This window comes from Microcaecilia unicolor, chromosome 8 (assembly GCF_901765095.1).
Source record: "Microcaecilia unicolor chromosome 8, aMicUni1.1, whole genome shotgun sequence".
Classification (NCBI taxonomy): Eukaryota; Metazoa; Chordata; class Amphibia; order Gymnophiona; family Siphonopidae; genus Microcaecilia; species Microcaecilia unicolor.
The window spans coordinates 57914386-57930492 of NC_044038.1; the positions used below are offsets into that span (position 1 = coordinate 57914386).

The 16107-nt window shown below is 46.1% G+C and overlaps 1 protein-coding gene across 3 annotated transcripts in view; it reads left to right on the forward strand.

Annotated features, from left to right (window-relative positions):
* ABCA3 (ATP binding cassette subfamily A member 3) overlaps positions 1-16107 on the forward strand; it is a 338890-nt gene that overhangs the window by 13697 nt on the left and 309086 nt on the right. Inside the window, exons 1-2 of one of the 3 annotated variants that reach the window (XM_030211951.1) lie at positions 1573-1594; positions 5008-5124. In XM_030211951.1, the coding sequence (XP_030067811.1) occupies positions 5071-5124 (54 nt within the window). In that variant the 5' untranslated portion in view covers positions 1573-1594; positions 5008-5070. Of the gene's footprint in view, positions 1-1572; positions 1595-3117; positions 3206-5007; positions 5125-16107 lie in introns of those variants that run through there. The other 2 variants (XM_030211950.1, XM_030211949.1) reach the window with 2 other exon arrangements.

Genomic DNA, 16107 nt, shown 5'->3' on the forward strand with positions numbered 1-16107 from the left:
AATGGCATAAATGCAGAGGAGGTGAGTCTATTTCAATTAAAAAAAAAAAACTCTGGCATGAGAGGGCATAAGATGAAGTTATAAGGTTTTAGACTCGGGAGTAATCTAAGGGAATACTTTTTTACGAAAAGAGTGGTGGATGTGTGGAATGACCTTCCAATGGTTGGTGGAGATGAAGACTGTATCTGAATTCAAGAAAACATGGGACAAGCATGTGGAATCTCTTAGGAGTTGAAGAGAGGGTAGATTGTATGGATGCCATCGTGATTCTGTGTTTCTTGAGGAGCAAAAGCTGAATCCAGAAATTGAACTTGAATCTCTCTCATGAGACCCATCACCCAGCCCAATGAACAAAAATATTTTTTAAATATAATTTTGGTCTCCTTCCCACCCTCCCATTAATCCTTAAGACAGTGTTTGGAATTATTAGAAAAAAATAACTTACCCAAGATCACATGGCTTGTTGATGAGGGGCAGAGTTTAAATTGAACCCTGTTTTCCCTGGTTCTCAGCCCATTTTTTTTTCAACTGCTAGGCCACTTCACTCCATCTTTGCCTTAGTTGGATTGCAATCTTGTATAATACTGTAGGCTATATATTCCTTTTACACCTTTCTTCTTTCTGTTTAAACAATATTTAAGTAGAATAACATAAAACACTGTACTTTGCTTTTCTGAGCTGCTTTTGAATCTGCATGTGATCATCAGATGTGGACTTAAGTGACTGATGTTTCTGATACACCCCTCCTCCTGCTTGCTCTGTATGCATCTTAATGTCTGTGTTGGAGGCTTGTGTGCTCAGTCTTATTTTAGTGGAAGAGTGAAAACATTTCAGTAAGGGAATAGATAGTCCTCATGGAAGGATTTTTGTAGTGGGTGCCGAAGTTAGAAAAAATCTTTGGAAAGATTGTGAGTGAGTTGTGAAAGCCCAAAGTGTTGTTCAAGATGGGGTCAGAATGAGAGCACACATAGCTACGAAGGGTGCAGCACACTTGAAGGGTCCTGCTTCTTGGTCCACGCTGAAACAATCCATTTGAAAGGATGTCCACATTTCTTTCCTTGTGAAAGATTCATTGTTTAATGTCAAGCATCTCTTATGAAGTAAATTGCTTAAAGTTTAAGCAGTCTGGCAACGAGTAAAATGTCAATTTTAAAAGGATATTATATATACTCTGTATATGTGGGTAGGTTATAGTGCCGAAGACAATGGGGTGGTTCATGGGGAAAGAATGCTGAGACTCTGTAACATTAAAGTAGTAGAAACATGTGAAACATGCCAGTCAAGGTAATATAATAAACATCTCCAAATCAGCATGTCACTTTCTTAAATGGATCTCTTATGAAGCAGAATGCCTGATGAAGATTACCACCGAAGGAACTGAAACATTGAAGGTTTATGTTTCTTTTTCTCTAGTGGAGTGCCTGGATTATTTCAAATATAGCCTTAAAATGAACAGTTTAAAAAAAAAAAGTTTTAGCATTCATTTGCTCATTAAACAAACTTGATTCTTTGTCAGTCTTTTACTTTTTTGTTTTTCTCCTCCTTAGCTAAGTCATCTGTTGTAATTCAGATAAATAATGGGGCTGCCATGAAGGTGAGAGCCATTTTAAGGTGGTGTTTTGAAACATGTCTGCCTGCATTTATTCTTTGTTTAGTATTGCTGTAAACGTACCATTTTCTCTTACCAGATCTCTCCCCTAGGCTATTGTTCCTTATGAGAACAGGTGATCGGCTTGGAATGTAGATATGTTTATGGTTATAACAGTAATATTTTTGTTATTTTTGTAAAATGATTAGCACCCCCCTTCCCTTCTAAGAACATGATGTAGGTCCCTCATGGGCATATAATGGGTTATCTGATTCTTACATTTCTTTCTTTGATTAGATATAATACTAAACTGGAATTTAGCAGTCCAGGCTCTAGTGTCATAGTTTTTCACTCTGTTTTTCCTTCTCTCACTTTTTTTTTGTTCTTCCTTCTTTTGTTTTCACTTCATCCTTTCTCAGCCTCTTTTGTGCCCATAAGAGAGGCCTAGTGCTTACAGCTGTGGGCTGAGAACTGGGGATCCAGGGTTTGAGTCCTGCTGATGTCACTTCACTCTGCATTGCTTTAAGTACAAACTTGGGGCCCGGTTTACTAAGGCACGCTAGTGTTTTTGTGTGAGGTAAAATTTAGCGTGCACCAAGGCTAGAGACACCCATATATTCCTATGGGTGTCTTAGCGCATGCTAAAAATGCTAGCACACCTATAGCACAGCTCAGTAAACAGGGCCCTTGGACTGTAAGCTCTCTGGGGCAGGAAATACTTATTGTACTGAAAAATAATTTGTTTTGAATTTGGAGTTTGGAAAGGCAAATAATTTAAATCAAAAATCCGAATCCTTACTCTGTCATTTCTCTTTGTTGCTAGTTGCTTTTGTCTCATTTTTCTCTGACCCCAGTCTTTCAAGAGGAAAGAGGAAACCAACTGAATGGACACTCCCACCTCATGAAATACAAAAACAGCTGGAATTCCAAAATCCTCCTGGCTGACCAAATCACCATCAGAAATGTTGTTTTTAATGAAAGGTCGTTAACCCCTCCTTCAGAGTGTTTGAAGTCTGTTTGTGGATCTGCCTTCTGCTCCTTACATTCTTTAAGCTCTGGTTGCCTAAGGGATGTGAAAACTTGTATTTTTTTTTTGAAGGGGGAGAGTAAACAACTTGTGATCAGTACCCACACAAACTCCAGTGCAGCAAGGGAGGAATTTGAGAAATAAGACTTAACTGTGATCTTTGGTTTTCTTGAGGATCTCTTAGTAGAAGTCTAATATTTATAAAGGCATATTGGGAATCCAGGGTGACCTATAGGATCTGTGTGGTTGCAAAAAGCACTCATAGAATGTCTTCAGTTAATTCTTTTGTTGGTTATTAAACAGAATTGCAGTCTGAACAGAAGCCAGTTTTCTTCAGCCTTCTAGAGTTAGGCAATTATGATACTTTAAAAAGTCATGTTTTTGTAAATTGAAGAAAGAATAAGAAACCTGGTATTTGCCCAGTACTACAGGTTTGGGCGGAGCTCTAGAGGAGGTTTCTGAGGATCATTTATTCAGTTTCACAGCACAGAATTAGAGCTCTAGAGCTGAGTGTGTTTACAGCACAGCAAGAAGCAGATTATACCCAGAGGGCAAGTGAGAGAGAACAAAGGAAGATTAACCCGTTTTTGGTCAGTGTTCTAAAATTGTCTAAAAAAATCTAGGTTGAAAAAACATTGAGTAAAATGGGTTAAAGAATGTGGAGAGAGAGAGACTGAATGTAGAGAGGGTAAATGACTTGTTTGAATTCTTGGAGATGGCAGTGTCTTGACTAAGGGCTAGATGCACTAAAATAAACGAGCCAGTTACGTGAGTTTTAAACTGGTTCTAGCCAGTTTAACGTGCAAGTAGTAAACCAGGACATGCACAAAAGGGCCTTGTCCTGTCATGGTAGCAGCTAATGAAAACGGAATGCAGATGAGCAAATTAGTATTATAATGTGTATAATTCGTATTACAATGAGATGCACTACCGTTTTCCGATCCCCTTACCGTGGAAAACCTAACAGGAGGTCTGCACCTCTTGTTGGGGCTGCTGTGAGGGAATCGGAAATGGGGGGAAAAAAAAACATCCAAGTGCTCGTCAGGGACGTCCTAAAGTGCCTAACATGGTCGTTCTTCACTCAAAAACAAAAAAGGACGTCCCTGATGAGCACTTGGACGTTTTTTCCCCCCAGATTTATTTGTGATGGGTGTCCTCAGTGCCCGAAATGACCACCGCCGGAGAGAATCGGGACGTGCGAGGACGTTCAAAACTTCAAATCAAAAAAACTATTTGGATGTCCCTTTCGATTATGCCCCGCCTCCAGGTCTCTCTCGGCCAATCACAGCACGTTTAGCTGTCACAGGTGACAGCCAAACACGCTGTGATTGGCTGAGAGAGACCTGGAGGCGGGGCATAATTGAAAGGGACGTCCAAATAGTGTTTTTGATTTGGACGTCCTCGCACGTCCCGAAGCCGGCGGTGGTCATTTGGGGCACCTCCCAGGAGGGGGGGACAGCAGCACTAGCAGCTCTAAGGTTTGTGGGGGTCAGTGGCACCAGAAGCTCTGGTTAGCAGCAGTAGTGGCAGCAGCGCCCGAAGGAGAGCTCCGCTGAGCCGTCCCGCCTCTCCATGCATCCTGGTGGCAGATCCGCGGCTCGCCACGCTGCACAGGGCTCTCCTGGCCCTTGGTAAATTGTGCTCCAAGACGAAGGTTCTCGACTCCTAACATCCAGTTCTGTTGTTCCTCTCTTCCTTTTTATTCTCTTTGCCCTTTGGCTTTTGAAGTTGCTTTCAGCAGTCCCTCAGCTCAGCAAGGTAGCTCCTAGCAAGCTGCACAGGGCAGGGATGTACAGTAGGATTGGCACAAGTTACTCTCTCCTGCTCCTGTCCCAACTTTAGCTGGGAGGGGAGAGAGACTCTGGGGATCATAGGAGGAAGATCCCTGCACAAGTGTCTGGGGAGTGTGAACAACTTATTCCCTGACATTAACGATAATTTTGGCCTCACAGCTGCTGAGCACCGGGCCCTTCACCACGGCCGCACAGGACCCCATCCCCGCCGCTGCCACCCGAATCTGCCGCTGCCACAACTGTTTTTGGGCTAGTTTTACTGAGCTAAAGGACGTCCTTGGCATGCGCAGAGCAGCCAGCTTATTTGCATGCGATTTCCTTGATGCATGCTCATTTCTTACAGATTCGCTAAGGAATCGATAAGGGAAGGGCTTTAATGATTTTTTTAGTGCATCTACCCCTAAGTCTCTCTCCGCAGCTCTGTGTTCTCACCACTGGCCTGTACTCATAGGCGGAGGGGCTTCCTGTCAGAGGATAGCGTGGAGCTACCTGACTTGCTTGCTACCAGTGAGCTCCAGTGTGAGAACTTGCTAAGTTGAGGAAAAGCATTGTACACTTGTAGCCATGCACTTCACATGTTCTCTGCTCTTTCCTTGCAGTACCTGGAGATGAAGAGATATAGAGTTGCAGCAGTGTGAGAGTGCCCTCTGACCTGTGGAAGGATGGCAGTGTTCAGGCAGTTTGGGCTTCTGCTTTGGAAAAACTACATTTTGCAGGTGTGTGGGTGGCAAAAGAAGATGGAGCAGGGGAGAGAGTATGGTTGGGGTAACACTCTCCAGTCCTTGAGGCATTAACAAGCCTTAACTTAAAGGGATACCAATATATGCAAATCAGTCATAGTATTTAATCATTATAGATAGGGCTACATTTCAAAGCCATTTATATGTATAATTTATGGTTTTATGTACAGAAATGGTCTGTTTAAAAAAATTGCAACATAAAAATAAATGCTCAGTAGTCAAAAAAGTAGAAATAATTCAGTTATCTTCAAGTGAAGGAAGGAAAAAGCCTTAGAGAATCTATGTTCATGTTTGTTTGTTAGCTACATAAGTTGTTTTATTGTTTATTGAGAGTGTTAACTATTTTTAATACTTAATCCATAAATCCATATGCATAAGGGTTTTTTTTTTCTAAGCCAATGATAACGTATGTGACGATTTTAATACAGTGAGATTCTTTGAAATCTTTCCTATTTCTTTTGATTGTTAATGGAGTATTTACTTTTATGTTTGAGTTGAAACTTCACTAGCCGCCTCTTTTTGGTGACTTCAAGGGTGTAATTTTGATAATTGATTTGCGAGTATAGAACATCTCTTTTATGCTAAAGTAGTTGCTTATAAAATTGTTCTGGCATGTTTATTTATTTATTTAACACGGGATGGGCAACCACGGTCCTCAAGGGCCACAGCCCAGTTTTCAAGATTTCCACAATGAATATGCATGAGATCTAGTTGCATACAAAGCAGTATATGCGCATCAATCTCATGCATATTCATTGTGGTAATCTTCAGGGTTGCAGGCTATTGAAGTGATGTACATTCAGAAACAGTATGTATGAAGTGGAGTTTGGATTTATGTGTATACTTTTGGTTTTTCGTGGGGTCTTTTTACCCACGAAAATGGACCTTTTCCCCACATGTAAAGTCTGGCTTACCTGCAGAAAATGGCTCTTATAAAAATTGTGCAGGGGTATATACATGTGAAAGGTAGGCACTCTGCAACCTAGTGTCTGTTTTTACATGATCTAGCTAGCTATATACATATATATATATATTTTTTTTTCCTGAGGGTCACATTTTGGGCAGAACTGAGACAATTTAAATATAACACGAGCAGGTAGAAGCCACTATGTGATGTCAACAAGAACAAAGCAATAGTAGAGCATGCCACAAACCAAAATCAGGGCCCCTTTTACTAAGTGGCGGTAAGCCTAATGCGAGCTTACTGCTCGCTAAACAGGAAGTACCGCCTGGCGGTACTTCCCACCCCTAGCTGTACTGCCGGGTTAGCACGGGAGCTCTTACCGCCACTTCAGTGGGTGGCGGTAAGGGCTCCCCCCCCACCAAAATGGCCGTGTGCCAAGTGCTTTATTTGCCGCACGGCCATTTCCTGCAGGAAAGAGTGCCTTCCCTTTTACCTGCTGCAGTAAAAGGGGTCCTCGGCACGCATGGAAAACACGCACTGATGCCAGCGCAGATCCCTTTTTGCTGCAGCTTGCTAAAAGGGGCTCTCAGCCAAAGGAGTAAGGTAAAAGTCTTTAATGAAAATCACCAAGGACTCGACACAGTGTGTTTGGGCAGAGAGCCGCCTACTTCAGGGGGTCATAATAAAACTACATAAATAAATTGGTCACAATTTAGTATTCAAATACATATTCTTAAAATACAAAAGAACATAACTATAAAGCCATAAATTTAAAAAAGAGTGATATAACAAATAGTGCACTATAAAAAAGGGGTTCAAATGGCTAAAACTAGTATATAAATAAGAATTACATAAAGAACTTGTAAAACATTTAAAAAGACCAAATAAAGGGATCAAATGGCAGTCAATATAAATGCATAAATATAGCTGATTTTGCTTTGTGGCACCCTCTACTATTGCTTTGTTCTTGGTACAGTTTTAATGTATGCATATACTTCATAAAATATGCATACAGTACATCCATATTTATTTGTAATGATACCCAAATGGTCATAACCAATCGAATACATACAGTACCTCCTATCTAATGCAAATATACCATAGACCTCAGCGGTGCCACTTACTGAATATGAATATAAGATCTGAACTTGTAAGATTTATGCATCCACCTCCTTAGGTGTAATTTTTTTTTTTTCCTTTTTACACTGTTCAATTTTGTTAAACTTTTTTTGTTCAATGGTGTCAAACTCTTTAACGATTATATTAATGTTAACTTAGAATACTCATCTCAAGATGAAGCCAATATTAGTCAGTCGGGGGATTATCCAACATAGATTATGTTTCACCCTGGAGCTGTTTCAAGGAACAACCCCTGATTTAAATGGTGCTGGCATTTCTCAGCCCCTCATGCATGTAATTGCTACTTATAATATCTACTTTGCATTTTGTTTCCTGTGTCTCCTCTGATTCTATACCATCAATAACATATGACACCATCCCTCACCCAATCTGGTATGCTTTGTCATTTTGATATAATTTCTATCCTAGTAGCATCCTCTTCCAATGATTGATCACCTTCCACCAGGTTTCATGCCTGATATGTGTAACTCTTCATTTACCGATGGTAATTGGTAGTGCTCTCTATCCTTTTCTAGCATTCATTTTTTCCTCCCCTGGTTTCTTCTGATTCATTCTTTCCTTTCCTATCTTGAATTGTAGTTCCTTTCAAATTATTCTACTATTTTTTAGTTTGTGCACTATTTTGATTACTGTTCTGAAAGAGGGTACAACAAGGGCTTAACAAACATGAGCATATGTTCTAACCCTCCCATCTTATTTTTTAGAATTTTGGCATTTGCATACGGACAGTTTTAAAGAGTATTTTTATTTGTATTTACAACCTGTGTAGCAGTTCATGAAATAATTTAGATTCCATATCATCATGCTGATCAATCCATAGACTGGTGGTTGTGTCCATTTACCAGCAGGTGGAGATAGAGAGCAATCCTTTTGCCTCCCTAAATGTGGTCATGTGCTGCCGGAAACTCCTCAGTATGTTCTCTATCTCAGCAGGTGGTGGTCACACACAGCAGCAGCTCTGGCTAGGTCTCCAAGCCTAATTCTTAGGTTTTGTTGAGTACCTGGGGCTGAGGGCTCTTCTTGAGCAAGTGCAAACCTGGTGGTGCCAGGTCCCTCCTTTTCTCCCTCCTCCCGCTGGCTCCGTTAAAAAAAAAAAAAAAATTTGAACGTCCTTTAAGGGCGTTTATTTCAACGTTTATATCAGCGTTTATGGCAGCTGCTCACTGGGACACCAGTTCGTTACAGCTTGGAGCGAGAAGCAGGTAATTTTTACCTTTTGTAGCGGTCTCCTCGTGGCTTATGGCGTCGGAGGGCGAGGGCACGAAGAATCGCTCCCCGGACTGTGTGTGCGCGTCTAGCGGGGATGCGGGGGTTTCAAAGCCTGAATCGCCTTTTTTGGGCGTCAGTTTGGAGTCCGGTCAGTGTCCCGGTTCTTCCTCCGGTGCGGCGGTTTTTCCCGCCATAAACGCCCATCCCCCGCTGCTGGCCCCCCCCCCCCCCCCCCCCCATTTTGGCCAGCCACTCTGCTCGGACGGCTTCTTCTTGGGCCGCCCTCGAGGTGGGAGACGTTAATGCTATGGTCGCCCTTGATTTGGGCGACGGCAAGAAAGCAGCAAAAGTTAAGTGCCGTTTTTCCCGCGCGGCTCCTTCTCGGAGTTTCGCACCGGACGCCATTTTGGATGCGCAGCATGTTTCTCCCCCGGTCTTGCGAGTTCCGGTTGAGGGTGCGTCTAGGGCTGTGGCCCAGGCTGCAGAAGTGCACAGTCTGGGGGGGGGTTTCTCCCCTGAGTTCATTTTGCTGCTGCATCAGGCTTTTCTTATGGAAAACGCTACCCCTGCACCCCTGTCTGATAAAGGGGTTGAGGCCTCCGGAAGCAAACGCCCTCGGGTGGATTTCCAGGCCCTAGAGGACTCTGTCTCCTCTGATGTAGATGAGGGCAGCGTATCTGAGTTCTCCCAACGGTCCTTTGGGGATTCCTTGGAGGAGACGGATTCCCGCTCGGATGGAGCGGATGACCCCTCTGCAGCGCGGATCTTTTGCTCAGAGGACTTGCCCAACCTGTTAGTGCAGGCCATGAGCATTTTGAAGATTTCCTCTCCGGAGGACGTCTCTTCCTCAGCCTCTGCTGGCTCTGCCATTATGCTGGGGATGAAGCGCCCGCCTAGAACCTTCCACGTGCATTAAGCCATGCAAACCCTGATTTCGGCTCAATGGGATGTCCATGGAATTGGGCTTGGCCTACTTGGCAGACTTGCTGTATGATGTCTTGAGAGCCTCGGCTAAAGGCATGGCTCAGACAGTCTCTGCACGGTGCTGGCTTTGGCTGAAGCATTGGTCTGCTGACCACGCCTCTAAGTCTCGCCTGGCTAAGTTGCCTTTTAAAGGCAAGCTGCTCTTTGGGGTTGAGCTGGACAAGATTGTGACCGATCTCGGCACGTCTAAGGGCAAGAGGTTACCGGAGGTCAGGGCTCGGGCCAGTGGTGCCCGCCCTGGTTCCTCCAAAGGACGGTTTCAGGAAGCCCGTTGGTATCGCCCGGGCAAGTCGGGCTCCTCTGCCCCCTCTTCCTTTAAAAGGAACTTCTCCCCCAAGCAGCATTCCTTTCGCAGAGACCGCCGTCACGGAGGTGCGTCCTCCGGTCCTTCCCCAGGGTCTCGTACCCAATGACGGGGCCCTGGTCCATGGCCCAGAGCAGATTGAGGGACGTCTATCCTCGTTTCTGGGCGAGTGGACCAGGGTAACTTCAGACGCTTGGGTGCTGGAAGTCATCAGAGACAGCTACAAGCTAGAGTTCTGCCGACCCTTAAGAGACGGATTTGTGCACTCTCCCTGCAAGTCTCCGGTCAAAGCTGTGGCAGTGCAGCAGTCTTTGGACAATCTGATCCGCCTGGGTGTGGTCGTTCCGGTGCCAGAAGATCAGCTTGGCAAGGGACGTTACTCCATTTACTTTGTGGTACCAAAGAAAGGAGGTTCTGTACGGCCTATCCTCGACCTCAAAGGGGTCAATCGGGCCTTGAAAGTTCGGCACTTCCGAATGGAGACTCTCCGCTCTGTTATAGCGGCAGTGAAGGCAGGGGAGTTCCTGGCATCCTTGGACATCAAGGAAGCTTACTTGCATATTCCCATCTGGCCTCCTCATCAACGCTTTCTGTGTTTTGCAGTCCTGGGCCGACACTTCCAGTTCAGAGCCCTCCCGTTCGGGTTGGCTACTGCTCCGTGGACCTTCTCCAAAGTAATGGTGGTCATCGCGGCCTTCCTACGCAAGGAAGGAGTACAAGTCCATCCTTATCTGGACGACTGGTTGATCTGAGCCCCCTCTTATGCAGAGTGCGGAAGAGCTTCAGACCGGGTGATTGCTCTTTTGAGCTCCCTGGGGTGGATCATCAACTGGGAGAAAAGCCAGCTGCACCCGACTCAGTCCCTGGAGTATCTGGGAGTTCGTTTCGACACCCAAGTGGGCAGAAAGTTCCTGCCAGACAATCGGATTGTCAAGCTTCAGGCTCAGGTGGACCAGTTCCTAGTAGCCTCTCCTCTTCGGGCTTGGGACTATGTGCAGCTGTTGGGCTCTGACGGCCACGATGGAAGTAGTGCCCTGGGCCAGGGCCCATATGAGACCTCTACAGCACTCTCTGCTGCAGCGATGGACTCCAGTGTCGGAGGATTACGCTGTGCGCCTTCCCTTGGATCCAGCGGTGCGCAAGGCACTGAGCTGTTGGCTGAGGCCAGACAAGCTGTCCGCAGGAATGCCTCTTTTGCCCCCGGAGTGGGTTGTCATCACGACGGACGCCTCTTTGACGGGCTGGGGAGCCCACTGCTTGGGAAGGACAGCGCAGGGGCTCTGGTCTCCTGCAGAGGCAAAGTGGTCTATCAACCTCCTGGAACTCAGAGCCATTCGGTTGGCGCTTTTGGAGTTTCTCCCGGTACTGGCGGCGAAGCCGGTACGGGTCCTGTCGGACAATGCCACGGCTTTGGCCTATGTCAATCGCCAGGGAGGTACCAAGAGCACCCCTCTAGCCAAGGAGGCCATGAATCTATGCCAGTGGGCGGAAGCGAACCTGGAACAGCTGCCGGCGGCCCACATTGCGGGAGTCATGAATGTCAAGGCGGACTTTCTCAGTCGCCATACCTTGGATCCCGGAGAGTGGCAGCTATCTGCTCAGGCGTTCTTGGACATCACGAAGCGCTGGGGCCAGCCGAGCCTAGATCTGATGGCATCATCGGCCAATTGCCGCGCTTTTTCAGCAGAGGACGGGACCCTCGATCTCTGGGAGTAGATGCTCTTCTCCAACAGTGGCCGACACAGGAGCTCCTCTATTTGTTCCCGCCCTGGCCCATGTTGGGCAGGGTGCTAGGCCGGGTGGCAAAGCATCCGGGCCGGGTAATCCTGGTGGGTCCGGACTGGCCCAGACGTCCCTGGTATGCGGGCTTGATCAGGCTCTTAGTGGACGGCCCTCTGCGGCGGGGCCTGATGATGGAGGATCCCTCCCCCTTTGGTCTTACGGCCTGGCTATTGAGCGGCAGCGTCTGAGGAAGAAGGGCTTCTCAGACAAGGTCATCGCCACTATGCTGAGAGCGAGGAAGCGCTCTACTTCTACTGCTTACGCCAGGGTTTGGCGTACCTAGGCATCGTGGTGTGAGGCAGGCTCTCTTTCTCCCTTCACTGCTCCAATTTCTTCAGTGTTGGCGTTCCTGCAAGAAGGTCTGGAGAAAGGCCTGTCGCTCAGTTCCCTCAAAGTCCAGGTGGCGGCTCTGGCTTGCTTCAGGGGTCGCCTGAAGGGTGCTTCCCTGGCCTCGCAGCCTGATGTGGTGCGCTTTCTCAAGGGAGTTAATCACCTACGCCCTCCTCTGTGCTCGGTGGTACCTGTGTGGAATCTCAATCTAGTGCTAAGAGCCTTGCAGAAGCCGCCTTTTGAGCCCTTGTCGAGGGCATCTCTGAAAGACCTGACGTTGAAAGCAGTCTTTTTGGTGGCTATCACTTCAGCCAGACGAGTTTCCGAGCTCCAGGCGCTATCATGTCGGGAGCCCTTCCTGCAGTTCACTGAGGCAGGAGTGTCTTTTCGCACGGTGCCTTCCTTCCTGCCCAAGATTGTTTCTCGTTTCCATGTGAATCAGCAGCTCTGCCTACCCTCCTTTCGTAGGGAGGACTACCCAGAGGAGTACTCTGCTCTCAAATTTCTGGATGTGAGACGAGTCATCATCAGATACTTGGAAGTGACCAATGATTTCTGGAAGTCGGATCATCTGTTTGTGCTGTTCGCAGGTCCTCGTAAGGGTCTGCAGGCATCCAAGCCTACAGTGGCACGATGGGTCAAGGAAAGCCCGTCCATGCCAGAGAACATGGAAGAAGACTGGGTAGGATCACAATCTTTGAAAGTTCCTTCAAAAACATTATCTGAATTGAAAACGATCCTTAATACCCCCACTCCTGTGTTGCCATCCGGGTTAATTAATAGACCTGCCGTAGTGACATATGAGTCACTTTGGGACTTGACTTTTAATTTACATTCTTCTCTACAAACATTAACAGTTCAACATTCTAAGGAGATTAAGGTCCTAACTGAGGCAGTGCTATGGCAGGAGTTAATAAGTACAAAGCAGGTTTCTGAGGTGGAACAAATTGGAGAAAATCTAAAGAAACTTGAATCTTTAAATCAAATTTCCATTAAAGAAAGAAATTATACTCTACGAAGAATAGAATATTTAAAGAATCAATCCAGGAGATTGAATTTACGATTCACTAATTTTCCTAGGTCTCCAATAATTACACCGGTGGAAATGGTTAAAAAATATTTAATTGAGGTTTTGGGAATGTCAAATGACTTACTACCTCCCATAGTGCGAGTACAATATTTTCAAAATAGCATTGATAGGGTTACAATTGCTCAAACACATAGGGGAGAAGGTATGAACTTGACTTCCTTTATTGAATCCTTATTGGAAGTTATCACTCAAAGAACAACAGCATTAGTATCCTTTGCCTTAGAAATGGATCGTAATACAGTCTTGAGACTTTTCTTCAGATATTTAGATTCACTGCTTTTAGGATCCAAGATAAGAATATATCCAGATCTTGCTAGAGAAACACAGAAGAGGCGCAAAGCTTTTTTAGCATTGCGTCAAAGGACTTTGGGTATTGGAGCTAATTTTATGCTCAAATTTCCATGTATATGTCAAATTTTGTTGCAATCAAAAAAATTATCAATTCGTTGAACCTAAACAGAAGATTTCCTGATTTCTAAAGAAGAAGAAAATGTGAATGTGATAGTCAAGTAACAGAACGAACACTGCATAAGATAGCTAGGAGGAAGATAATGGGTCAGCAACACTTCCAGTTTGATTTAATATTTGTTTTGAAGTAATTTTCTTATTTTCTTGGATCGATATTTCTGTAATGTTTAGGACGAAAATGATAAAAGTATATTTCAATTCTTGTTAAAGAATTTTGATTACTGTAAAGTTTATTACAAATTGCAATATTATATTGTTTTGTGCTGTATAATATAATAAAGAAATTAAAAAAAAAAAAAAAGCTTTGGGATTTCCCTGCACTGCAGGGGACTTGCAAACCTTTCTTGGCTTTAGCTTTTCCTCCCCTGTCACACTTTGTGTACTCAGTGAAGCCAGGAATAGCGGGCCCTAATGACCGCCCACTCCTTTTTTCAAGACTAAGGGCAGCATCATTGTACAGCTGAGATCAACCGCTTTGCGCGTCCTGGCTCACCTACCCGTCTCGGGTAGGTCTTCAGGTACAACACTGGCTGTAGACACATTGTATGGTATTCTGCCTCTCATTGGGGGTTTTGGCTCGCAGCTTGCATTGGCAAGCTCGAGGCCGGTACCTCTCTACTTCCTGAGGCTGGGGACAGTTCACAGCATCATTCTGATGTGTCTTTGGTGAATCCACCCTTTCTTTTGATTCTGTTTCCTGAGTGCCAGGTGTTATAGGGTTCGGTTTGACCCTGGTTTTCAGTTTGGTCCTCTCAGTTTGCTCATCAGAGAACTCCTCTGTCAAGCTATGCTTTTCGCTGTTACCACGTCCTCAGGTACCGATTCCGGGGGTATGCCTTTCCTTGCTGGTACTGTTAACTTGAGTTTCTTTCCTTGCATTTACTTTCTGCAACTTGAACTCCGGGGTCTCGCTAGCGGAGTGGGTACCTCGGCGCTTACATTGGAGGGTGTGAAGAAACTATGTTTTAAGCCTGTAAAATGTATTGGATATTTTCCTGCCTTAATTATGTCCTGAAGTGTATTTCTCCTATTTGGCCAGCAGGTGGTGTTTCTTTACTGTAAAGCTGTTACAGGGAACACAAGTAGGAAGCAAGCAGCAGTATACTTTTATAAATCTTGTTGATGGGGCTCTGATTGGCCCAGGAGCTCATTTCCTTTAGAGTGTACTGATTTTGCCTCCAGTCTTAGCCAGGAAGAAAAGAGCGCTTTGCTAAGGCAGAGTAAACTAACAGTTATATATTCTGATCTTCCCAGGTACTTTTCAGAAAGTAAGCAGATATTTAGTGTTATAATTGATCCTTCCTTGTCACTTGCAGCAGATGAATCCAGGAACTAGTGGGTTAAGTCCGCCTACTAGCAGGTGGAAATAGAGATAAACAAACTAAAGGCAGTGATGTCAGACGGCCAGCGCCTTCCTCAGTTAGTATGTCTCTATCTCAGTAGGTGGTGGGCGGCTTTTTCTCCAGCTCCTGGGCCCAAGGCCTCTGAGGGTGTTCCTGGGCTGGTGGCCAGTTTGAGCCGGGGGTGGTGGACTGGTGGTGTCCCCTTTGGCAGCATACGCAGTTGCTGGGCCCCTGCTGCACCTCAAATTCCCTCTGAACAGGCTTTTGCTGTTCCTTTCTTTCCCTGTTTGTTTCTGCCTCCTCAGTAAAAAAAAAAAAAAAAAAAAAGAGAAGCACAGGGAAGTGTGCTTTTGCTGAGAGTAGGTTTGTGTTACTGCTGTCCGAGTCCTGTTTTCTGTTGCCTGCTTGTCTGAGCCTGCCTCGAAGTGGAGTCGGTGAGTTTTTTTTTTCTTCGGCTGAGCTGTCTGTTCCCACGGTTTCCTGGTCCAGGGTAAGTCCTGCTGGGCTCCTGTTCGGGGACGGGCGATGGCAGCGGAGGAGGTAAAACGCTGTTCCCGATGTGGGAAACGGTGTTCGGTGGCAGGCCTTTGTAGCGCGGGGTGCGCTGATTTGGCGGGACTCGCGGAGCGGTGGCCTCCCCCCCCCCCCCCAAGAGCATGCTTTCCCGCCCAGAGCCTGCCGATTCTCGCGCCATTTTGCGATCGGTCGCGGAGCCAGCTCCGGCAGCAGTTTTGGGCAAAGCTTCTTCTCCGCTGGTAGGGGAGTCGGGGGGGGGGGGGGGCATCAGGCACTGTGGGCGATGGTGCAGGTGTGCCATGGCTGCGACCTCCTCCGTTGCGGGGGAGGGGTTTTCGCCAAAGTTTATTTTGCTACTCCATCAGGCGTTTGATTCTCTCAGGGGGTCTGGGGGTAACCAAGAGGTTTTGGGTTTTTTCCCCAGAGGATTTCTCCTCCCTTAAAAAGCCTAGGCTTTCTTTAGAGTCTGAGGAGGGGTCCTGCATACGTTCGCCTGCAGTTTCTTCCGTGGTGGCTCTCTCAGAGCAGACGGGGGTAGAGGACGTGGAGGACCAACTGGAGGACTCTTCCGCCGTGAGGATTTTCCATAAGGAGGAGTTGTCCTCCTTTATTTCTCAGGCGTTGGAAGCCCTGTATATAGAGGACCCTGAGGTTGTGGCTTCTCAGGCGATCAACCCCAAGATGGCTAGTAACAGACGACCTTCTAAGGCCTTTCCAGTACATGAAGCTATTGAAGAGTTGATTTCAGCCCAGTGGGCGGATCCGGATGGGGGGCTGAATGTAGCCAGGGCTATGGCCCGGCTGTATCCGGTTTCAGCGGACCATTTAGAGCAGTTTGCTCTACCTAAGGTGGATGCCCTGGTGATGACGGTCACTAAGAAGACTACTC